This window comes from Phodopus roborovskii, unplaced genomic scaffold (assembly GCF_943737965.1).
Source record: "Phodopus roborovskii unplaced genomic scaffold, PHOROB, whole genome shotgun sequence".
Classification (NCBI taxonomy): Eukaryota; Metazoa; Chordata; class Mammalia; order Rodentia; family Cricetidae; genus Phodopus; species Phodopus roborovskii.
The window spans coordinates 5,044,410-5,069,876 of record NW_026125543.1 but is presented as its reverse complement, the minus strand read 5'-3'; the positions used below and the strand labels follow the sequence as shown (position 1 = coordinate 5,069,876).

Genomic DNA, 25,467 nt, shown 5'->3' with positions numbered 1-25,467 from the left:
GCAACCATATAGATAACAGAACAAACTAAACATTCTATGTGGTCTATCTAAGGCTTCACTGACATTTAACTGTGCTGATCATAATTTCTCAGACCAAAAACCTCCCAAATTATTTGAATATCTAAAATACTGGCAGCTGTACTGGGACTAGCCCAGTTCTAGAAACAAGGGGCCACTGTCTAGATGACACTCATCATTGTGTACACCACTGAAACATGCTGCTATGCATTCATACTTCCAATGTGAACTTATTGAAAATCTCTTTTCTATTTTCTCCGATGAGACTTAGAAATAGCTCAGGAGAAATCCAGTCCCTGCCTTCAAGACCCTGTCAACTTTTAGTCAGTGAGGCTGACCAGTTCTCCCTCCCTTCAAACATCAGCGCAGAAAAACCATACTAGCTGAAATCAGTAGTTACCATAAACTACATAACCCTATAAGATCCTAAGTGTAGGAAAGAGACTAGAGCCTTCAAGGTAGTATTACCTTTTGTTTTGTTACAAAATCCATGAACATTTAATAAAAGTATGGTTGCTTTCCATTCAGTTTTTTCATATATTTTAATCATATTCTTTCCCCTCCACCAACACTTCCTACATCCTTCCCATTTCCATGCCATCCAGCTTCATGTTTTTTCTCTTGATCTTTCTCTCTCTCTCAAAAAAAACCCAAAACAAAAAAATTAAACCAAAACAAAATCATAAGACAAAATAAATATAGAAAACAAAACAAAAAGTCCATAATAAAAACCAGAGTTCACTTTTTCTTGGTCAACCATTCCTGGGCACAGAGCCTGTCTTGGAGTATGGTTTTGTAACTAGTAAAAATACACTGGAGAAAATGAAAAAAAAATGTATTTTTTTTTAAATATAGATATTCTTTTTAACTACTTTTATAAAGACAATGCTATTATTCTTTGCCATCCAAAAATAACGTCTGTCAAGCAAAGTAAGGTTATATTATTTGTGTTATTTAAGGCTCATCTAAACTAATATCTGTCCATTTAGTAATTCTGTTTAAATCAAAGGGAACTACTTTAGAACATGAAGTGTTTGGTATTGTTTGGTTAAGGTCAAAATGAGGTATCCAAAGTTAAAACTAGGCAACATTTGAGATCCCCCTAATTAATCAAATCCTTTATAACTTACATACTAAAAATATCAGGAGGTATTCCATTGCCCATGAATAGGAGCCAGTGCTATTACTCCAACAAAAAAATATGCACAAGTAAGAATGTAAAGGGCTTCATGAGCATTATTAATTAGATCTGAATGAAGCCTGTGCACCTCCTCCTGATCATTAGCAATACTAGAATCATGGTGGTTCTACCTGTTTCATGAAAAGCATATTGTAGGATGATATGAACTTGTTCAGAGTCACAAAAGAAGTACAACAACTAGATGAAAACCCAGGTTTTCGGATGTTCTGCACCTGGAATATAATCTGGCAAAAATTGAAGTATCATGCAATTAAAACCAAACACAAAGTACTTATATTTCAGTTTCCCCAGAGCCACCTTAGCTAAGAGACAGAATCCTTGAAGTTCCCAATTCTTACACTGAGGCAAAGACAATCATTTTTTCCAGAACAAATAAACAAACAAACAAACAAACAAACAACCCTAGGTTTCCAATGACATTAGGTAGATTTCACTGTGAATACACATCATTTTGCTTCCACTTCTGGTGATTAACCAAGAGGCTAACGGACAGGATAGTCTTACCAAGCATCATAATTGCCTTTAAGACAGCAAAAACTGCTCCCACTTCTATGCTGTTATGTGCAGCGGCTAGGAGGTGTCTATCACATGAGGATCTTATTCCAGGGAAAGGTTTGCCTATGAAAACAACAACAAACCTTTAATGGACTCTTCATCATCATTAACCATCTTCGGTTACCATTTAGACTCAGTAAGGTCTTTCATTGTTAGCTTGTGGGCATTTAACTGACATTAGTTTGCTTTAATTGATGCTCCATAGACTCACTAAGAAACACTGCCAGTATTCTTACTTAACCCTTTCTCTTTAATTATTATTAAAACAATGTTTCTTCTCCAGAGAGATGGAGGAAAAAGATTAGTAGGATTCCCACACAGATGCATCCATCTCTATATGGAAATGATTTAGTGCAAGATTTTACTAATACCCCCATTGCCTTAGGAAAAGTAAACAAATGATTTGTCATCCCCCTAAGCTGAGATAGCACAGCCCAGAATCAACACCAGCTATGTAAGAGGATGAGACTTCCCACCAGCATGGTATTTCCTAAGAGCTCAGGCATTTTTATTGTTTATTAATTCCTCATGCTATTTCCCAATATGTCCTCATGTTACGCAATGAAAGGTGCTGAGAGACTTTCAGTGGTAATATCTCAGTCCTCCATCATCTGCAGATTGAGCCCATGAAAGTCAGGGAGCAAACTACAAACTGGACAGATCCCTTGGTCACAGTAGAACCCAAAGTTGCAAATAAACAGGAGCTGAGCTTTCTCTGAGGTCAGCTCACCTGTTGCTTGAGGGAAAAAGCAGGCCTGGGGAGCTCGGAAGAGGTGAAGCAGGAGGCGGCATGTCATTCTTGCCCCTGGCTCTGCATCTGCATCCCCACATGCTGGGAAAAGGGAGAGATTAAAAACAAGCTTCTTCACACACTCCCCAACAAGCATTTCAGGTTTTCCACTGCTAAAATTTCAATAATACATTAAATACATTCTCATTAGTTTATCTTTCCAAGGAACCATTAGGCTGCCTTGAACCAAGTGTAAAGCAATGGGAGATTCTTGTTCCAGAGTTCAATGTTATTCTGCATAAAGCAGCTACTGCAGTTACACCATCCTCACCAAGTACCCTGCCACCCCAATCTCTAATATGGTCCTTTCCCTATGCTTAAATGACTACCAAACAGCAACCAATAACAAATGCTGCTCCAGGCCAACTTACCTGCTGCTAGTAAAGATGGAAGTGCCACATGTTGCACGACGTCCTCCAGGGAGAAACACTGTCGTGCTATCAGGATAGCAATGAAAGTAGCTAATGAATCATGGAATGAAAGGTCACTCACCTTTAAGAAAAACATTGACAGGTTTTAATACCCAACACCCTTTAATACAGTACCAGAGACCACTATATAAGAGAATTAAGATCTCAAATAAGAACCAACAGAGGAAAATGACTTCAATTACTGTCTTCTTGGGCTTGTATCTAAGATAATAAGACAAAGCAAGTTTACTCAAATCCCAGTGATTGGGGGGGGGATGGATTGACCTTTAACTTATTTGCATGCAACTCAGAAAATATAATACAGGAGCAAAATCAAGATGCTACTAAAAGGTATGTCATAATTGGTAGTTGCCAAAGGAATGCACTATTATTTATGGGTAAGGCAGAAAGCAGAAGATGCCCCTAGTGGGAAAACATGACCCACTAATAATTGAAAATTCTTTCCTATTACAACGAATTTATTTTTTTAATGTGAGGGAATTCATTTAAAAAGAACTCTAAAAAGTTTTCAATTGGTTGCTAAAGTTAAAGATGAGAGAAAGGGGAGAAAAATTACTCCTGCCACAGTGAACCTCTACATTTCAGATCTCACAGGGCACTGGAAGACAAATACTAAGGGAACAAATCTATCACAATAGCAAGCTCCGAAGGGCTTGATACTAGGTGCAGCAAATCACAAAATTATATTTGGGAAAAAACTTAGGTGTTTGTTGTGTGGAAAAGCAGCCTACCTCAACAGACTATACATAATATCTTAATCCATAGAAGGAAGATAAGGAGGCAGAACTGTCATTCAGTCCCAAGACAGCAGAAACAGGAAATGAACCTCACCTGTAGAACTGTCAAGTTCCTTTAATAACATATACAAATTTCTGACAAAGATGACCAATGATAAAAGCATAAATGGGTACAGAATCCAGATAGATGTTTAAGACATAAACATCGTGGGTGCAACATGGAATACCAGGAAGTCACATACATGATTTGTTCAGTCACCCCATCACTCTATAGGCACACTCTGAGAAACACGGATTGTACTCTGACTCTACACATGGCTTTTCTTATGTAAAATAATATCTATATTCTTAAATTTATACTGGCTCTCTTCATGTATGAAATGCTTTATGTCCTGTTCTGAGGAATCCAAGCCGGAAAAGAACAAAACAGCTCTGAGACCATTCACATATAAAACCTCAGCTGATAGAACATTCTGGCATTCCTTCTATTTATTCTGACTTTTTAATTTACTTAATTCATGGTTATGGACACTACCATTTGTCACTTTTGGAAACAGAAAAATATTTTACTTTGTTATGGTTTAGTAAATTAAGTAGTAAAATAAGAGATTAGCTACATTTTAAATTGTAGTTTTAAAATAAAGAGAAAACTTACATCCACAGTGCAGAGTACATCATTAAATCCCCAAACATGATTTGAAGAACAACAAAGAGCCTTCAGAACCCCCAGCCACTCTGAACTAAGAACTGTACAGCAAGCAGTTAACTCAGAGGAGAAATTGGCTATGTCATTTATCCTGGAAAAGAGAAAGAAGATAGAAGCAAGTGATTTGGTACACATTAGAATGATTACATGTGACTTCTTCATTGAATACATGTTTCATTTCCATTAAGCATCACTTAGATTTAAGGATGTAATTAATACCACTTGACAATTAGCACAAGTGAATTAGCAATTTTTGATTCTATGAATAAATCTGATCTCTACTTTTACATTTTATAGGAATGAAAAATTAAAGACGCAGGGCTGGAGAGATTGTATACAAGATCCTGGGTTCAATCCCTAGTACCACCAGGATAAATAGTTAAAGACATTATGTAATGTTAGTAGGCTCAAGTACAATTCACATCAAAATAGAGTATTCTTTTAAAAATTGTACATGGTTATCATAATGGAGCACAACTAAAAAATATCCCTTGCCAAACCAAGAATCCAAAAGTCACTGTTTCTTGGGTTAATGATATTAAGAGATAGCAGGGGTAGAGTCAGGAATAAAAGAAAAGCAAATGAGAGCTCAAGTAGCTACTAAAGAAATATCAAAGTAACGCCTCCTTGGTTATTGATGCAAACAGGGCAAAGAAACTCACCGGCCAGCATCCTGGTGTCCCATGCACACATTCATGAGTGTGTTGCAGACAAAGCTGTATCGATTGGCAGCATTGTCACTGAGGATCTTGCCCAGCATTGAGTAGTTGATGCTTCTTGCCGAGGGATTCTCAATAAAATCCATCATAAAGTCTGGATCCCAGCGTAAGTTGGAATTTGCAGGCATTACGTTATTATATATGGTCTGCTTTACTTTTGAACAGGCACTACTAAGGTTAGAAAAAAATAGTTACAAAAGGAAAACAAAGAACAAAACAACCAAGAAGAATCACTTCTCTTAAGGACATGTTAAGTGGCAACAACTCTAAGACTTTCCTAGACTATCCACATCCTCCTATTACTAATTTCAAATTATCTGTAAACCAGCATTGAATACAATAGGGAACAATACTTGCTCAATGAAGAGTTTTTAAATTTATATGTGGAAACAAAATGAGGCATTTAATTATTAAGTTTAATTATTTTCTAATCTTTTCTATATGCTCTAAATGCTCTACATGCTCTTTTCTATATGCTCTAAAAACATCAATGTATTTACTAAGCCATCTAACAACTCTTTCTTTCCCTTTTATTTTATTTATTATATTTATTATATAAACATTGTTCTGTCTGCATGTATCCCTACAGGCCAGATCTCATTACAGAGGGTTGTGAGTCACCATGTGGTTGCTGGGAATTGAACTCAGGATCTCTGGAAGAGCAGCCAGTGCTCTTAACCTCTGAGTCATCTCTCCAGCTTCCTCTTGTCTCTTTCTTAAGAGTAGCTATAAAGTGTTATAACCTAAGAATAAAAATGGATCCAATTACACATCAGGAAAAATTTAGTGTTTTAATACTAACTGCAAACCCCAGATCCTATTCTTTTGGGTATAGTATGCCCAATCACAGCTTCTGTGCCAAAGCTACTATGGGCACTAGGCCACAGCTGTCTCAAGTAGAGGTGAACATCTTGCATTCACAGAGCTCACACTCTGCATATAGATAACACATTTTATAGTATTAAAAATGTAGAACATATTTCTCAGCAACAAGAAAAAATGTAAGATAGCTGGGTGTAACATATACACCCTTAATCCCAGCACTCGAAAAGAAGAGGGCTATAAATTCCAGGCTAGTTGGGGCTGTATCCTGTATTTCCAGGCTTTCTGTGAAACAAGCAAACGTGTTCTAAGAGCTTGCACTATCAACAGAGAATTTATAGAGGGTTACAAATGAAATACTAGAAATTAGAAATAAAAAAAGAATGTAATCTCCATCATTTCTCCATAGACAAGAGAAGCAATGATGTAATCCCTCAGCTATCTTCTCCCTCTTGCTGTGAACCGTAAATCCATAAGCAGCATCCCTTTCCTACTTGAGAGCTGAGCTATGCAGCCGGCATTTTTTGGGATCAAATTTCTGGCCGATGAAATTTTGTTATTAGGTTGACACATAGATTTAAAAAATCTTAGAAGCTCAAACAACTCTACTTTTCCTTCTTAATTTTTGAGATCTACTCCACTTTGCCCCCCAGATTCTCACTTGTCTGGAGTGCCTCTCTGGCTGGACATTCGTCTGGATTTCTTTAAACTCTGACTAATCTCTGTACCGTTCTTTTCTAGACTTCTCTCTTTATCACACTTTCCAAGAGGAGCTTCTATGTGTTGATAATATGCTGGCTCCCATTAGGACTATTCCCTCATTCCTCCCACTCTCTGCTGCCTACACATAGGGAATGAAGCCAGAAATGCAGACATGTTTCTTCTGTAATCACATGTCTTAGTAAAAAGCTGATACAGTAATGAGAGCAACGGATGCCCTGAGGTCAGAAAACTTGTTTTAAGTCCTAGCTTCATCATAGGTCAAAAATGACCAGGAGCAACAAGTTGTGGGTAAGGAAACCCACTTCTCCTTCTTGGGATTCTGACAATTCACAGCCTGAATGGAAAACCCAGCACAGTGCTTGGCGCAAGGGGAGCTCAAGCTGCAATAGAAATGGTTAGTGTTATGCTTCCTCCAATTTTCCTCCCTAAACAACTTTATGGTGTTTTAGATAAAATTATTAAAGCTTTTATTATTACTATACTAATAGTATAGTATATTTAACTTCTTTTTAAATGTTTTTCCTAATCCCCCACAGAGATCCAACTGCACAATATCCCTGTCTTTTTTTTCTGTTTGTTTTTGAGGACAGTGCATACATTGTCTGTGATGTCAAGAGCACCTTAGCCCACTGCAAGACTCCCAAATATAAATCCTGTGCACATTACTTAATGAACTCACTTAGTCCACCTAATACTACATTGTAGGAGCAGTATGGACTGGCCACCATCTTCAATGGGAATACTCTTTGAGAAATATAAACTGAAAAATTCAAAATGCAGCAATAGAAGAAAATGAAGTATTTTTATTGTTACACCATTCCCATGAAAAGTTTCCTAAGACTCATTCAAATATTTTTACAAAGCATCATTTTAAACAAAATGGTAACATTTTTTATAGATTAACACAATAACACAACTAATCTTTTGGTCAACAGCAGTGCAATCTAGCAAAGGTAGCATAGGCAAATTGTTCTTGTGTCAAAATGCAGTAATGCCTACTAAGAATTATGTAATCTTCAAAACTTTGGGATAAAGGAGTGAGCAATACAAGCCCTTGGGATATTTGCATCCCAGAGAGGAGCCAAACCATAAGCAAATACATAATGTGTGAGGAGCAGCCAATACTGAGGTTTCCAGAATGGCCGACTGAAAGTGGGTTGTCATTTAAAACAAGGCTGGCGCAGAGTAAGGCCACAGATGGTGTGTGACAGTGTACATGCACCAAACTGGGACAAAGCACCACAAGCAGGAGAGGAGTGGCAGCAAGCAGCAAGTGTTCTGGTTGTGAGGACCAGAAAGGAGGTTTCTGGGGGCAAAGAGAATGTACTAAAGGAAAGGGCACAAGAGAGATAGAAGTTAACACATTTACAAGGCCAGATCAGAATTCTGAGTACTATATTGCAGCCATTCTGGTTTGAAAGAATGACTTTGGCATTCATGCTGAGAATATGCTACAGTGAGTCTGGGCAAAGGCAGTGTAGCCAGGGTGAAGGCCTCTGCAAGTTGGTCCAACCAAGAGAGGCCATTGATGGAAGTGATGGGGATACTGAAGAGTGATCCAATACAACACATACATGGAAGATAGAGCCCAAGGTACTTATGAGAAAACTGAACATCAGGCAAGGAAGAACAGAAAACCATAACCGACATGTCTTCCACATTCCTTCTGGATTCCCAACACTCTCTGACACATTACTACTTTCTCCTATAAGTATTAATCTAAAATTCCTCAATATCACTTAGTATCTAACACCTCTGATGACTATGGAAGCAACAAAACTAAGTAAGGGATGAAAGGAATTGGGGATCCTACTTAAATAGACAATCAAATGGGGGGGGGACACAAATGAATAAACAAGTATGCAAACACCTCCAAAAGAATGTTCTAAGTGACATCAGAGCTAAGGGGAAATACAAAATGGTTTTATTCAAGAAAATGTAACCACAGTTATATAAACAGCAATGTGTTCTAACAGGAGGCTCTAGCAACCACGAAAATTAATTCAACCTGAACACTGAATCAGAGTTCTGGGAAGATAAAAGTATGAAGTTTATTAAGCTGAAACCTTTTTGAATGCATTTTTTAAAAAATGTTCCTAAAGCAACACAATTAACTGATAAGAGTAAATGGCTTTGCAGGATACTAGTTGCAGTATAAAGACCTAATATCCAGCAGGCCAATTGCATGCATATTTAACAGCATCACCTCATAGTCCACACAGGTCCATCTCTGTCATGTTGCAAACATCAATATTTGTCAAACTGTAACTGGGTTGTATAAAATAGGTAATGCAAATAATTGCTTTTAATTAATGTTGATTGGATGACATTTAGAGAAGGGCTAGCCTTTTATTACAAGCTCATCCACATGTGAAAAAGTGATTTGCTAAAGAGTAAACTAATTTTAAAATTAGAAAATACATTTTAAAACACTGGGTTGGGAAGTGGTAGAAGATTAAAGACAAGGAGCCTCACTGAATCCCCAGGAAGTGGCAAGACTTCCTTATTTCATGATGCATGAAGAATAGTAAAGTCAAAAGTAGCACGGGAAGTCTGCTAAGAGGAGATGCAAAAACAAAGGAGGATATGACAGAAAAGTGTGGACTTAATGAGCCTTTTCTGAGACTTTTTCCCCCAAGGCTGGGCTTTTCTGTGTATTCCTGGCTGTCCTGGAACTCACTGTGTAGACTAGGCTGGCCTCTAACTCTCAGAGACCCAACTGCCTCTGCTTCCAAAGTGCTGGGATTAAAGGTGTGCACCACCACTGCCTGACTCTGGTCAGACTTTTACAATTTACATTCTATTTTAAAAGTAAAATAGGAACATAAACCAAAGTCACTCTTGTCCATGTCACTGGGTATTTTAACATTCTGTTTAAATGACTTGAGGTGATCAAATACTTTAGATTAGTTTACTCTGGTTGGTACAGAGGGTATAAACAACAATGGGGTCTTTACCAAATGTGTCAGTGATTTTTTACTTTCTTCCTGCTCACCTGAAAAGGTCTCCAAATTTACTTCTGAGGTGGCTGCATGACACATAGAGGTCGTAGAGGTAGGCCAGGATACATCTTTCTGGGGAAGAGCATTCTGAGGGGTTAACAACATGCTTCACCACACCACACAACCTGAGAACAGAGACACAGGGATAAAAAAGGCATGTGTCTTGATAGTATGTGAGTAATTGACGGGTTCTTTAAAGTGAGAGTGTATCTACTTAGTACTTGGAAATATGTATCAGACATCAAAAAAAAAAAAAAACCTATTTTTTGTTATGCTGAATACTAGACAGGTTTTGAAACAAAAACAGTCAGAAACATCGCTGTCAGTGAGAAGCAAAAGTAATGAAAGGTCTTCCTGAGCACTCTGATGCATGCAGGACTTAAGCTGCTGTGACTAGAACGCACAGGAAAGGGTAGGCAGAAAAGGTCACACCAATACGAAGTTTCACAAATTCAATCAGTTGGCAAAGATTGCCAAGTTCACTAACTTGGAAAGAAATAATGTTCCAATGCAGGAAATCTACTGAACTTGATGAATTCATAGTTTGGGATCACATTCCTCTTGTTTATCCTAACTATGGGCAAATTCATCTTGGTTTATCTTATGTAAAAAATGAAAGTCCATTCTCTTTAGAGGCAACCTTTATAACAATGCCTTTATTTCCAAAGTATCAATAACACAGTCATTTTCCTCCATTCAAAACCATAGGTTCCTCTGTTCATACAACTTGGATGTCAGTATGGCACAGAGGGGAACATCTGTGGTCTATCCAGACACGTCTGACTCCACACCACCTAGTATCTGACATAGAACTCTGCACATGTCAGTCACCACTAATGCTACAGATGACCCAAACCCTAAAAAGGGTTTAATAATCTTCAAACTCACCACCCTCACTGTACAAAGAGGACTGTCAGGAGAAGTGACCTGAGCAGAAAAAGGAAAGGTGAGATTAGGTTCTCTGTGCAAAGTGGACCACTCTGAACCATTCAGAAGACAGCCTAGGAAAATCGGGAGGTAGTCTGCCACATGCAGGCCCATTAGGGACAGCAATTCTCTAGCATCAGAGATGGATACAGGGAGAATGAAGGAATGGCAATGTAGTGTTCCAGCCAGTCAAAAGGAATGTCACCAGATGGGGCCATTAAGAAGAGGGCAACAGGTGCAAGCATCACAGTTTAAGAGAGAAGCAAATGTTTAATCTGTTGGCTATATAGAAGCAAACAAATCCCAATGTGACATGGAAAATAAAGAATTTTCCGGTGACTAAAATAAGTAAATACAATTGGATGGCTACATTCATCTTATAGTAGGGTTTTCATGTACCAGAAATTAAAAACTGTGATCTGATATTCTCAGTCATATTAAGGGGGAAAATTACTACTTTAACCAAAAGAATGCCCTACTATGTGCCATAGTTAGAGTCAGCTGTTAACCTGACACAACCCTGCATCACTTGAGAATGACCTGGGGGACACTGCCTTAATTTCTAATTCACATAGGAAGGTCCAGTTTACTGAAGCCTGTGCCATCTCTAGGCAGATGATCCTGGGCTGTATTGGAAAAGTAGCTGAGCAAACCAAAGAAGCAAGCCAGTAAGCACTACAGTTCCTGAACCCAGATTCCTTCCTTGAGTCCTGTCTTGGTTTGCCTCTATGATGGGGCTGTAACCGATAAACAAATAGATGTTTTCCTCAAGTTGATTTTGGTCATGGCATTCAACATAGCAACAAAAAGCAAACTAGGGCTGTATTCATAAGATGATGATACAACAAAGTTAACCCAAGTCTGGTTTTTATGATTAGTAACACATGTTAAGTGTTAAAATAAATGATATTAAAACATTTTAAAACTAACAATACAAGAACAACCAAACAAGAAATACCTTTTCTAACTCAGTATGAGTTCATGACCAATGAATGAGTTGTTGAATAAATTATTTTAAAATTGAATTGAATAAATGGTTTTAAAAGAATAGAATTGTGTAGTGAGGTAGTCCTTCTGTAGCACTGACCACGCCCATTGGGGGGTGGAGCGATGGGCGGAGGTGACCTGAGGAAGGAGGTCGGAGGGGGCCAGGGAGGCGCTCTCTCTTTCTAGCTTGACTCGGACAGGAGAGGATCGGGTTGAATTTCCTGGTGTTCATCTGTCTAGGTTGTAAGTTATTTCTCCCTGAATAAACATCTATTCGGCCTATTTGTTTATCCTGATCCTTATTTACCGCAATAGAATTGACCAAAAAAAAAAAAAAAAAAATCAACTTCCAGTTAAGAATACTTGTGAAAACTTGCAAGATTTATTAGTTGTGTGATGTTGGGCACATCATTTCCAAATTTTGTACCTGTTAAACGATACAAAGAAGAGTAGCCTTATATACATACATAGGCCTCACACTTTAAATTTTCTGATTTAAATGTTCTACTTCTTTAATGAGGCATACTATTAATACATGAAAATATTATTTTTTGTTTTCTAAGAAAAGTCTCTGTAAAATTGATGCCACCCAAGAAATACTTTTTATAAATTAAATGCATGTATTAGGTTACAGAGAGAAAAAAAAAAAAAAACAAAAAATCAAATGAAGAAATGGGAGAAAAAAATGAATAGGTTGCCTTTTCTTATAAAGGGGCCAAGAAGGACTGGTGGGGAGTAGGCAACAAGAAGTTTGTACAGGTTGTAAGAGCTCCTCGCATTTCTTTGTCTTTTAAACTCAGTCTTCTGCAGATACAATGGGCAATTCCTCAGAACAACTTCACAAGTGACAGTAGAACAAACCCTTGTCTATTAGACACAAGCAGAGAGCTTCCATTAATTAGAAAGACAATGACCACGGTTCTGCAGTGCAAATGTGTTGCAAAGCTTAGTTGGTGTCTGATTCTTCAAACTGAAAACAGATGAATAATTAAGGCATTGCCTATTCTCAGCAAGCCATGCTGTTGTGTAGCCCAGAGAAGAAGGTTGTGACTGACCAGGAGATGGAGAGGAGAATAGTATGTAAACAAGGCACCAATCACACATACTCCCTGTATTTATAGATCCTTCTCTAGGAAATAGTTTTGGTAAAACCATTTTTAGATCTGCTTTCACTGAATATTTAATAAGACAGTTAAAATGTCAAAGTAAATGACATTCAAGTTGTTTAACTTAGGGTTTTTGTGAGGTTCCTAACAATGGGAGTAGGGGTGTCTCTGACTCTTTTGGCACTCATGGGACACTTTTCCTCCCTCTGGGATGCCTTGTCCAACCTCAAAATGAGGTTGTGCCTGGTCTTACTGTATCCTGTTATGCCATGTTCAGATGAGATTTCTGGGAGGCCTGCCCTTTTCTGAAAGAAAATGGAGGAACAGAGGATCTGAGGGAGAAAGGAGGTTGGGGGTGACTAGGAGAAGGGGAGGGAGGAGAGGCTGAGCACAGGAAATATTGTATGAGAGAAGGATAAAGAAAAAGGAAAGACAACTTCAAACCAACAGCCTAAAAACAAAACTATTCCTTATAACTCGGTACAATTTTTCTCCCCAAGTCACTATATTTTATTATGAATTCTACCTCTTAAGATTAGAGAAAAACAATGATGCCACTTATATACCCACCCTTCAAACACCTGGGCTGTCTGATCAGGATTTAGGATCAGGCAACTATGATACCGCCTGAGAACAGCTACAATGCAGACACACAGTCCTGTTGTGTAACTTCCTGCCAGGCTAGAAGACTTCAAGAGCAGTTCAGCTTCCACCACGCTCAGTTCATTCAGTAACTGCAACAGGGAAAGCAAGCCAAAAAATATAGGTGAGAAAACAGGAGAACCCCTCAGTGCACCATCAGCGCACTCACTCTACACAGGTTCTGAAAACACACTAGTTTTGCCACTATTTACTTCTAAGTCTTTCCTAATTTAAACAAATATTCTTCTGTCTGGCCAGTCATTTGTATACAACCAGAATATAAACTGTGCTGAAATGGTTACCAAAACTTTCTGATAGTCCAAAATCCTGGACTGGGTCATTTTAAAGAACCAACAGATTTTTTCTTCCTCCTCCTTTTTTTTTTGGTTGTTGTTTTGTTTAGCTTTGCTTTATTCATTTTTTGTCCTTTTCTCTTGCTTTTAAATGTAATGCAAGTAATAACTATTTTCTTATTTATAAAGCTAGGACTTACTATATAATCAAAAACCAAACCTAACATAAGGAATAAATGAACTAAAATGTGCATAGCTACAGTGGGACAAATGAAACTCTGAGGACTATTTTAGAAGTCATATTTGCTTTTCATTGAGAAATTCTACTACAGAGAAAATAGTACCCCATCATTCCTCATGCAAAATAATAAGACCTCAAAAACAAAACAACAGAAACAAAAAACCCTGGAGTCAATGTAGTTCTAACTGACAGTGAATTACTAGTACCAATTATAACCTAACAGGAAAACTGTTGACTCAGACTGGCTCTAACACTTCAAGATACACTAGGTGCTTAAAACAGTTTTCATACAATGAAACTGGGTGCATGTTCAAAGACATGACAAGGTTCCAAGAGGACTAAAAAAATTGGGGTAGAGAAGTAATTAGAAAAGGTTAATCAATGCATACTAAGTTAGATAGGAGCAAGATACTCTACAGCATGCACTATATCTGGCAAAATTAGGGGAAAGGGACTCCACAGCTTCTACCATCAAGACATGATCTTTGAGGGCACAGGTATGTTTAAATTAATATAAAGAATATACATAACACATACATATTTTAAAGCATCATATGGAACCTCAGAAACCTACCAGTTTTTTTTTACACACTTAAGCATGTTAGAAATTAATTTTAAGGGACTTGATAGATGACTCAGTGGTTAAGAACACTGTCTGCTCTTTGAAAGGGCCCAGGTTCAATACCAAACACCCACACGGTGTCTCACAAGCATCTGTAACTCCACTTCCAAGAGAACCAATGACCTCTGTTGAACTCCACAGGCACCAGGCACACACATTATATACATATGCATGCATGCAGGCAAGACATCCATCCACAGAAAATAAAATAACTCTAAAAGTAAATAAATTTAAGTCAGGTCACAGCATGTAGCCTCAGGTACTGAGAGGCTGAGTAGGGAGGTCACTTCAGATGCAAGTTTCAGACCAGTTGAACACTAGAGTGATATCCTGGTTTTTAAATCAACAAATAAAAAATGTAAAGAAACAAGATAAACTCTTCAATGTTTGGTATGTTTGTTTTCCTAAATATGAGAAAGACACAGTCTCTTTGACACCTGTATTGCAAAGTCAATTAGTCCATTGATGTTCAGAGCTGGTTCCATGAGATCAAAGATGAGTTGAATATGGTGAGCCAAAGGGAGGTGGTAGGATGTTCCAGATGCAAAGCTTGTGATTTGCTCAAGCACGTTGTTAGAGATCTGCTCAGACAAAAGCAAGGAAAATCACACAACCAATAGTCTGGGTGATGCTTCAGTTAGATAAATTACTTTGATTTTTAAAGTAATGAATCTGAATTCATGGATTCTACTTAGAAGTTAAAATGTGTTTACACAGAAATCAAAACATATACAAATCAGCATTCTTATAATCATGATTTGAAAAACAAGTAAGACAAATTGCAGTATAATCTATATACTGGTGACCCCAAAGGGGAAGCATCCAGAAGTGTTAATCACAGACACTGGAATGTGTTAACTGAAGAACAATGGAGTTTTTCTCAATTTCACAGTATTTTAATTAAATCATCAACAGGTTTCTCCATCACCAATAATGACATTTGATCAGCATACCATAAAGCAAATAAGTTAGGAATTATTTTTGCACATTGCTGATTATTATGGAGCAAAAGTACTTACATAGTAAAAACATGTTGAAGGAGATAACCTGACACTTAAAACTGAAGCTTGAGATGCTTCCAAGTCTATAAGGAGCTTTTATAAAAATTAAGGTTCCAAGTACACTGCTTGAGATTTTTAAGGAGGTATAAATATTCAAAATGTGTGACAAAACAACCTCGAATAGCTACCTGAGATGTCACTTGATGCTGATCAAAGTATGAGAGGAGCTGGAGTTTCGTGAACACAGTTTCCGGGATTGGAAAAACTTCCTGTTTGTTCTTCCTGGCTTTCTGTCCTTCGTCCCCAACTAAATAAACATAAGATGTATTACCTTCCATTTAAATCAAGCTCTTTATGATTTTAAAGACACTTTTTTGATGTATGTGCATGAGTGCATGTTCACATATTATTATACACCTGTATGGAGGCAAGAGGAGAGCATCTGTTGTCATCCCTCAGGTGATATCACCATCTTATTTTATTTAGTGATGGGTTCTTACTGACTTAAACTCACCAAGTAGGCTAGACTGGTTGGCTAAGGAGCAGAAGAGGTCTGCCTATATCTAGTCACCTCCCCCCAACAGCAGGATTAGCAGCGTGCCCCATCATGCCCAGCTATTTTTATGTGTGTCCTGGCACTTTACTGAGTTACCTCCCCTGTCCTGGCTTGTTTTACATATTAATCTCAGTTCCTGCAACCCCCTGTCCTCCCCTGTTCCCCCCATCAACTCCCCTTCCATTCCCTTTCTGCTCTCCAGGGAGGGTGAGGCCTTCCATGGGGAGTCTTCAGAGTCTGTCATATCATTTGGAGCAGGGCACAGGCCCTCCCCCATGTGTCTAGGCTGAGAAAGTATCCATCTATGTGGAATGGGCTCCCAAAGTCCATTTGTATACTAGTGATAAATACTGATCCACTATCAGAGGCTCCATAGACTGCCCAGACCTCCCAACCAACACCATATAAGGGAATCTGGGTTTGTCCTATGCTGGTTTCCCAGCTATCAGTCTTGGGTCCATGAGCTCCCCCTTTTTCAGGTCAGCAGTTTCTATGGGTTTCTCCAGCCTGGTCTTGACCCCTTGACTCATCACTCCTCCCTGTCTGCAACTGGATTCCAAGAGTTAGGCTCAGTGTTTAGCTGTGGGTGTCTGCTTCTCCTTCCATCAGTTACTAGATGAATGCTCTAGGATGGCATATAAGGTAGTCATCAATTTCATTATTGAGGAAGAGCATTCAAGGTAGCCTCTCCACTATTGCTGAGATTGTTAGTTAGGGTCATCCTTGTAGATCTCTAGACATTTCCCTAGTGCCAGATTTCTCTACAAACCTATAATGGCTCCCTCTATTATGGTATCTCTATTCTTGCTCTCCTCCATTCTTTCCCTGACTCAAGCTCCCTGCTCCTTTTTTTTGAAGTATAGCATATATAGAAGAAAGCATATATATTCTGCACTTTCATGTGAGTTCCAAATCATGAAATAATACCTCAGAAGCCTACCTATCCCACTCTAAATCACCTCCCCTGCCCCCAGGGGGAAAAGATTTCAACATCTTCCATCTTGGGTATGTGGAAACTTTCACTCAACATTATGTTTTAAGATTGGCTTATTGTGGAGGTAATTTTAATTTGTTTTAAAATTTAATAATTCTTACACATATTATTCTTATCTATGAACACATGACATACTTTTCAAATACAGTGAATAATGCCTAGATTTTTACTATCATAAAGTGCCTTTATGAAATTAACTGACTTTAAAAATACAATAGAAACAATAAATGGTGCTCCATGGGGGAGCACCAAGGCCCACTATGATTAAACAGGCCATATTTGAGGTTTTAAAATTTATCTATTCTTTATTTATTATATGTTCTTTTGCAGTCAACATGGAACATGTGGAGAAGGCAGAGGAAAGTGTGTAGAAACTTTCTCCAGAAATTATATTCAGGTCATGAGGCTCGCTGGCAACTTCCTTTGTCTACTGAGCCATTTTATAGGTTTTAACCTCACCTTAGTATTTTTCTAAATCAATTAAATACATATGCATATTTATTTATAAAGAAATTTACACAGTTTTGCTTACTTTGGGGAACTCTTGTTTTCTTCACAGCTAAGAACAAAATACAATAAAGTAGCTAGAAACAGAATTGCATCTATGGATTTACAAAGACAAACCTGAAAACTGAAAGTAATGGTTGGCCTACAGGATGTCTACCAGCACTGTGTGCTACATGGTCAACAGCAACTCAGAAGGAGCTCTGTGACCCAGTCTCGTGTGGGAAACATTAGTGCAGACAGCACATGTCTTTCATCTCTCTACTGAAAGCATAAGAAGTCAGCAGTATTCCGTGCTATTCCACAATTCTTGGCTAATGGCAAATGTAATGCTTTAGGAAATTACATCAAAAATAGACTCCACTTTGAACATTAAGCCAAATACAAAAACAAACCAAGTTTTCGTGTTTCAATTTGATGCAACTGATAGTGATACCAGAATAAATAAATTAATAATACATGCTGGCATGTGGGGCAGGAGAGACAGCTCAGTTAGTGAACTGCTTGCCCTGCAAGCATGAGCCTCTGGGTGCAGATTCCAGGACCCATTTAAAACACAATGCTTGGAGTGGTGACTCCTGCCTTTAATCACAGCACTGGGAGGCAGAGATAGGACAGCTAGTACAGATAGTTCATTTATGTGAACAGGCTCCATTACTGACATGCAATGTCATAAGGGCTCAACTAAAAAGATATAATTAAGTCTTACAATTTAGAAATACTTACTGGTATTTAGTGGTGGTTGTAAATGAAAGATATCAATGTCATTTGCACAAGTTACAACACACTTTTAGTAGAAAGGCTTTTTGAATCTATTTTCTTATTTTCATGACACACATTATTGAGTACTCTTCTACTCCTTAATTTTTACATTAAAATTTTAAGCTTTTAAATTCTTGGTAGTTAATAGGAAATGTTATTGGAGCTTTAAGTTAGGGGGAGCAGAGGTAGCTCAGTCGGCAAAATGCTTACTTAGCATGCACACAGACTGGCTTCAGTCCCTAGCATCACATACACAGGCCATGGTGGTGTAAGCCTGTAATCCTAGCTTGTGAGAGACATAAACAAGTGGAACAGAAGTTCTAGGTAATCTCCCCCAAATTCCAGTCTGCCTGGAAAACAGAAGGCCCTATCTGAAAAAGATAAATCATAACAACAAAAGACCTCATGTTACAGATCCCCAAAGAGAAGCCTGGCTGGTTCCCCTGTGTCTTCAAATGTGCCTCAAAAATCTAAGTTTTGCTTTTCCCAACAACAAGACACATGCTAGTCTAAGAGTGTTTTCTTTGTTCCTTTACTAGTTTTCATTCTGCTAAGTAAGGTAGGTGTAGGGTGTGTGTGTGTGTGTGTGTGTGTGTGTGTGTGTGTGTGTCTATGTAAGGACAAATTTCCATTAGCCTCAAGTACAGCTGGCTAACTTCTGGTATATAAACAAAGTCTTAAATAACTTAAAATGAAGACTGTTTACCAAATGCATAACACTGTATCTGACATTAATATCGTTAAAATAGAGGAAAGGGGAAAAAAAATCCCCTCTGGAGATGCCACTTTGAAGTAGTGTTTACGTGACTGATATTTTTAAATGCTGAACAGCAAATGTCTCTTTTTTTTATCTGTATGCAAGAAGTGTCTACTTAAGGGTTTGGCACAAAGACAAAACAGATGGTCGTCCGGCATTAAAACAATGAAGGAAGGAAAGAAGCTCAACAAAAAAGACACCACACTGCTTCTTTCCTCTTCCAACCTCCTGTGGTCTTTCTAAACCAGAGATTTCAGAGTTCTGCAAAGGCCCTCCACACTAATTGAATAAATCAAGCATGACTGTGCCTCTTGTAGGCCTCAGCGCCTCCTATCCTCATTCCAACTATACCAAAAGCTGGTTTGAAAGTCCTCTCTAGCTAGTTGCAAGGCTTCTAAATTCAATCTTCTGATGCAACTCATTTCCTCTTTTCTCTGAGAGAACACAGTACTACTGATAGTTTTCTTAGACAGAGCAGTTTCTTGTTCAAGGGCTACAAGAAGCCAACAATAGACAGTTTCATTTCCCTTCCTCAGCTCTTGGTCATATCTTATAAAGCTGGTGTATTTGAAGGCCCTGAATTGGCAAGGAAAAGGAGCTAGGACATAGGATAAAGATCACACATGAGGGGCCACTGTGTTCTCCTAGCTTCAGACTCTCCCTGGGACACTGGAGCTTCAGAAAACAGGCTGAAACATAGACCTGTAGTACTGTTGTGCACAAGCAAGTACACCCATGCTGATGACAGAAATATAATCGAGTTCAATTATTTCCACTTTCAGGAAAATTACATAAGCAAGCCCTAGTAGTGTATCCTGTTAAAGTCATAAGAACGGGGAGGGTTCCCAGCTGTTTCTTCTCAAGGAGCAAAAGCTCAAGTAGGAATGCCAGCTCTACACATGGCAAATGAAAACCTTTTCCTCCTTTATATTATTGGAATGTGAGAGAGGGAAAGATCAAATAGTGCCATGTTTTAAATCATGGCTATAAAATGATGCAAACCTCAAAAAGAGTAACTGGGCAAATATGAAGTAGATAATAACAGCACTCCAATTATGTAATGTGATGGATGACACAGTGCAAGAGAAAAGCTCTGGGAAAAAAAAAAGAAACTATAAGAAAATAACAGGCAAAGAACATTCCAAGTCAAAAAGGCATTACTATTAAGATCAAATTGCCTCTTTCACCTGGAATTATTTGGTGACAGACTTAGCCACGACTATTGTCACCACTGTCTTGCTGAATAACATGAAATCATCAACTATATCATGACTTGCTTCTAATGTGAAATATGAGAGAACGGGGAAAAAGCAAGCCACCTGCTTTTAAAATGATGCAAAGAAAAGGTAATTGACTGTCTGCAGGCAGAGTGTTTCATCTCGTTATTCAGTACATCATCCACAGTGGTGACTACAGAAAAGATGGTACACAAATGAAAAAACACAAAACTTACTCTATCTACCTACAGAAGGTGGGTAATTGATACCAAGGTTGCTAGTAATGAACACAAGACCTTAAGATGTAAATGTGCCTATTCATATTTCAGTGTGACAGTCATTCAAGGGAGGAAGCAATAGTCACAGCAATAGTCACAGTGACGATGTGGTCCACTTTGATAAAGCCTGTGAGAACAGGGAACACAAACAAATGCACTGGGAGCCAGGGCCCGAGGCTCCTTACCCCCTGATTCTGTGGTGCTCTTCTTGTTCAGGATTTTCAGGATATCTTTGGTAATCTTCTTCAGCTGATGCCTGGCTTCATCACGCTCTTTTCCGACTCCATAGAGAAGGATTGTGCGCTGGTTACATTCATGACTTGAAGATTCATCCTGAAAAACAGCAAATGCCTCTGACACCAGTTTGCAGGGCTGGGGGTACATTTTATTCTCCGGAAACACACTAATCACTGCCTCTCCATGCCCACTTTCCGTGGTGGCATCTCTCTGCTCTGCAACACACCACAACCTTCATCGGCACCACCCTGTTTTTCCAGTTTGGAACATGCTAAAGTAAAAAATAATAAAGTGTCAGCTGACCTGAAGCATTTGATGTGGCGTACCTTACAGAGTAAGTTCTGGCTATTGAAAGATTTTTTTCATTGTCTAAATGTGAACATGGCATAAAATGATGATACTATTTTCTTAAGGAAAATATCATTTCCTTAGTGAGCTTGGTGTTAGATATACAGCAATAGTATGTGTTTTATATATAGGATAAAAGTCTTGCTAGGACCTTCAAGTACCTTCAAGAAAGGATACTACACTTACTTCATCATGGCTGTATCAGATATATTAGTATTTTTTCCAGATGACAAAAAGGAACTTGTAAGGATCACTAGGTGTAAGCTAAGTAGCTAGAAATACATAATCCGAGATGCTCACTGTCCTCTTCTATTTTAGACACCTCAAATGATCATGGTAAATCCAAGCACTACTTTTTCCTTTGTGAGAAAAGACATTACCGAGTCACTAAGTAATGAATATGAATTTAGCACGGAGCTGGATTTACCCTTAGCCAAATATAACTGTCCAAGGTGTAGTCTAACTCTTAAAACTGGCTCAAGCTTTTCAATGCTGATTTCTACTTGACATCTTTTATTTTCCATTTCCTAAGTGAACTTATTTACTTTTCAACTAGATCTTTCAACATATCATCTACCCGTTTGTTACTCTTTGTACAACTCTGCCCATGCTAAGGCATCCTTTTCCTATTGGCCTTTTATCCTAAGGAACTACTCCCAGGGGAAAAAAATTACATGTTTATCATTACCAACAGACAAACCCTTCAGAAAGGGGAACTGCAGTGTTAAACATAGAATTCTGTGTGTTCTCTGCATACAGCAACAATAACAAATGCCTACTTCTGCCACTGGCGAGTAAGCACCAGGTTCACTCTCCAATTCTGTCAATTATATACTTTCCTTCAAGCTACAATTCAATTACACTGTGCTAGAAAGAACACACATTTGCATTTTCTGTTGACTTATCTTTCTATACCCCTCTGCCAATTCTTAATGTTCCACGTATCCAAATAGACCTAAAGATGTCCAAACAGGGATGGTGAAAGATAAAACATCGACATACTAATAACAAGTCATGACAGCCACAGCCCTGCAGTGTATCATGCTTAGGACTGAGAGAGCTTGGAATGTGTCCTAGTCATGAAACTCAACAGCTTCATAATCCTGGGTAATAAGCCTAGATCCTGGTCTCAGATTCTTCTTCTGAATAATAGGCTAATGCCAACTTCTATTTAAAGCCTTGTGAGAATAGCCAAGACATACAAACATGCAATGCCCAAGAGCACTGTATATACATATATACATATATATGTATATGTGTATGTGTATATGTGTGTGCTCACAGCTAATATGCTAGACTTCTACTCCTCCCACACCCAGAGCCCACACTGTACTGCATTAAACAGTTCCCACAGATCTGCTGAAGCTCTCCCTGCCACCTAAAATGCATGATCTCAACTGCTGACATCTGACTACAGGTAGGGCGTTAGGACCCCATCAATAGCCTCAGCACACAGGGACTAGGAAGGGTAAGAACTGTTGGAGAATTCATCAGACATAAATCATTTATTTTCTAGGTTGTTGTTTTATAGTGGTTGTCTTCTCAAGTCCACCATTATCCTCATTAGTAAGCACCAAGTTGGCCCTTAATGCTTGGTGAGCTTACCAAGCAAAAAGGAAGTCAGTAGAATAAGGAACCAGAATGGTTCCCTCAGGGTCCCTCAGGAAGACTGAGGGAAGGAAAGAAGACAAAATCGCTTTGTAGGAAACAGTTGGCTGTTAAAGTGCTAGGGAAGTTGAATAAGTGAGAGACCAATAGAAAATTCACTTTTGTGTGGTGAACTAAGTCTTAGTTGAGGGGATGAGGAACAGAAAGCAGAATCTAACAAGCACCTGATGGAGAAAGGGACCAGACATCAGGGTCCAATCTGTGAATGTGCATCACGGTGGATTTCACTGAATCAATATGAAAAAATTTGTTGGACAGAAAACATGAAAGCATATGGTTAATGTGTATTTGGTTTGATGTGGGTACAGATGTTGGTCACGGTTGAGGAAGTAAGGAGAGCATAAAGTCCTAAGAGAGGTGCAAAACCTCCACTTTATACTTAGGTCAGAAAAGCAAGTAGCAGAGACAGTGGAAACAGGAGCAAACCGTTAAAATGATACATGTCTGTGCTTTTTTACTTACTAAGATGTTCTAACCATGCAAGGCCCAGAAATCAGGCTTGGAGACACAACAGGGACCATCAACCAATAGTTCAGTAGGGGCCAAACAGAGGCAGAGTCAGTTTAGATGTGATGTCTATTTTTTTTTTTTTTTGATAATTTCTTTAATTTAAATTTGCAACAAGCTTGTTTTACATGCCAATCCCAGTTCCCTCCTCCCCTCCCTCTCCTGCCCCTCATCCCATCCCCTTTCAGCTCCCCAGGAAGGGTGAGGCCTTCCATAGGGGATCTTCAGACTGTCATATCATTTGGAGCAGGGCCTAGGCTCTCCCCCATGTGTCTAGGCTGAGATGGTATCCCTCTATACGGAATGTGTTTATTTGTTTTGTTTTACTAAAATCTTGTGTATACCTCAAAAGAGAAGTTTCTCCAGAGTGGTTGTGAAGATAGCACAGCAGGAAGGAATGGTTGAAGAAGAGCTTCTATGAAAGGAGTGAGGGGCAGAGGGCCGCAGAAGTGACTCAAGTTTACTACATGCTGAATGTAAAGAAAGAGCTTAAAAAAGAAAACCCAATTTTAGTAATAAACAGCTAACTCTTGTTCCAAAGTTAAGGCACAAATAAAGAAGGCCTCAAAGGATGGAAATGCAGAACAGCTTATTAAGAGGAAGAAGGTAATGGGCCATAGTCCAGATTAGTATTATTTCCCAATAATGCTATTATAAAGTGTATGTGATGATGTTGTTTACTTACAGGGGGAGGGTGACATGATTTGCTAGAATGATAGTACACAGTTTTAGGATGAGACACTTTCTACCTAAATATTTTAGTGACTTTCATGGTCAGATGATCAAAGGGGAAATTGGCAGTTGACCCAATAAGAAAATGTGAGAAGGTTCAGAGAGAGATATTGTGGTTGTCACTTAGGTCAAAGCTATTTTTATTCTTCAAATCCTTACTGGGAATGTTCTAGGGGTTTGAAAAATCTATATTCTTAGTAGGGAAGTATAATGTAGGAATGGTGAGTTGATTTTCTCTTAATGTGGCAGACTGATTCACAGCCAAGACTTGTTTCAACAGAGATTTCAAAAACACTATAAATATCCCAGAGTTTAGATAGAATTGGGTATAAAGGCAAGTATAGTGCTTTTTTGATAAAAGGCAGTTTAGCCAGTTTAGCCGTTCTGTTCTCACTGAGCCCCAAAAAGGAAAGAGACCACAGAGATGGCATGCGGATAGTCTCAGGAACAAAGGTGGCTTTGGGTGAGACAATACAAGCTGGGATGGAGTCTCTAATTAACCTGACTTGTCTACTCAGTTTCCTTCATTAAAAATGGATGATAAAACGAGTACTGGCTGATAAAATAAAAGTGGGTTAATTCATGGAACTATGAGAAATCAAATGTTGGCAATTATTATTTTGAAGCATAAAGCTTTTTTAAAAAAGTATTTCAGATGCCCAAGTCAGCAAGTAAGACCAGTTTAATTGGCTTTGTTTATATCAAGGTAAGAATAACCACATAGACTCTTCAAAAGCTTAAAATCAAATCAATACTTCTTTCTAGATGATGGAAATATTGCAGTTAGCTTGCAACTGAATGTTGCTGAAGTGAGTGAGAATGATAACTTGATTTCAAATTTTGGTGGCAATGAAAGTCCTGTGTCTATTTAATGCAGTGGTCCTCATGCCTTAGTGTACCTGAACATTACATGGAGGGAGGTGAAAACAAATGGGGGTCTCTGGTCCATGGAGACAAGGTAGGTGCCCTAGATGCACATTCTAAAACAAAATGTTCAAGTGATGCTGAGCTGCCAGAACACACTTTCATCCCATTAAATCCAGTTAACAAGTGTACACACACTCAAAATTCAGAATAAGTAAAATATTACTTCCTCCAAGGGATTTCACTACAGATAGAAAGCCATTTCAGTTGGAAATATTGTGCATGTGTACAATGAATGTTGTTTTTCTCAAAATGAAAGAGCCATAAATATTCATATAAATGTAACACAGTAACAAATTATTCAATAATTTCACTCCAAGTGTATCTTGTGCCTTTTTAAATATAAAAGTTAAAGAATTGCATATAATAGTGATACAAAAGTGATTTGTGTGATATTATCATTACCCACAGACTTAATACTAAGAAAACATTGTTCATTATTTAAGTTCTATTCAGAACT

General features: G+C 38.3%; 2 protein-coding genes across 3 annotated transcripts in view; one reads left to right on the top strand and one right to left on the bottom strand.

Annotated features, from left to right (window-relative positions):
- Med12l (mediator complex subunit 12L) overlaps positions 1-25,467 on the bottom strand; it is a 324,235-nt gene that overhangs the window by 51,773 nt on the left and 246,995 nt on the right. The window contains exons 16-25 of the mRNA XM_051177003.1: positions 20,777-20,924; positions 15,712-15,830; positions 14,960-15,103; positions 13,295-13,458; positions 9,698-9,829; positions 5,101-5,328; positions 4,388-4,529; positions 2,936-3,056; positions 2,505-2,606; positions 1,724-1,837 (exon numbers count right to left, since the gene is read on the bottom strand). Coding sequence (XP_051032960.1) covers positions 1,724-1,837; positions 2,505-2,606; positions 2,936-3,056; positions 4,388-4,529; positions 5,101-5,328; positions 9,698-9,829; positions 13,295-13,458; positions 14,960-15,103; positions 15,712-15,830; positions 20,777-20,924 — 1,414 coding nt within the window. The remainder of the gene's footprint in view (positions 1-1,723; positions 1,838-2,504; positions 2,607-2,935; positions 3,057-4,387; positions 4,530-5,100; positions 5,329-9,697; positions 9,830-13,294; positions 13,459-14,959; positions 15,104-15,711; positions 15,831-20,776; positions 20,925-25,467) is intronic.
- P2ry12 (purinergic receptor P2Y12) overlaps positions 1-25,467 on the top strand; it is a 41,361-nt gene that overhangs the window by 11,515 nt on the left and 4,379 nt on the right. Inside the window, exon 2 of one of the 2 annotated variants that reach the window (XM_051176996.1) lies at positions 20,881-21,162. The exons of the other annotated variant lie outside the window; for it this stretch is intronic. The gene's annotated coding sequence lies outside the window, so the exon portion shown is untranslated. The remainder of the gene's footprint in view (positions 1-20,880; positions 21,163-25,467) is intronic. 2 annotated transcript variants of the gene reach the window in all.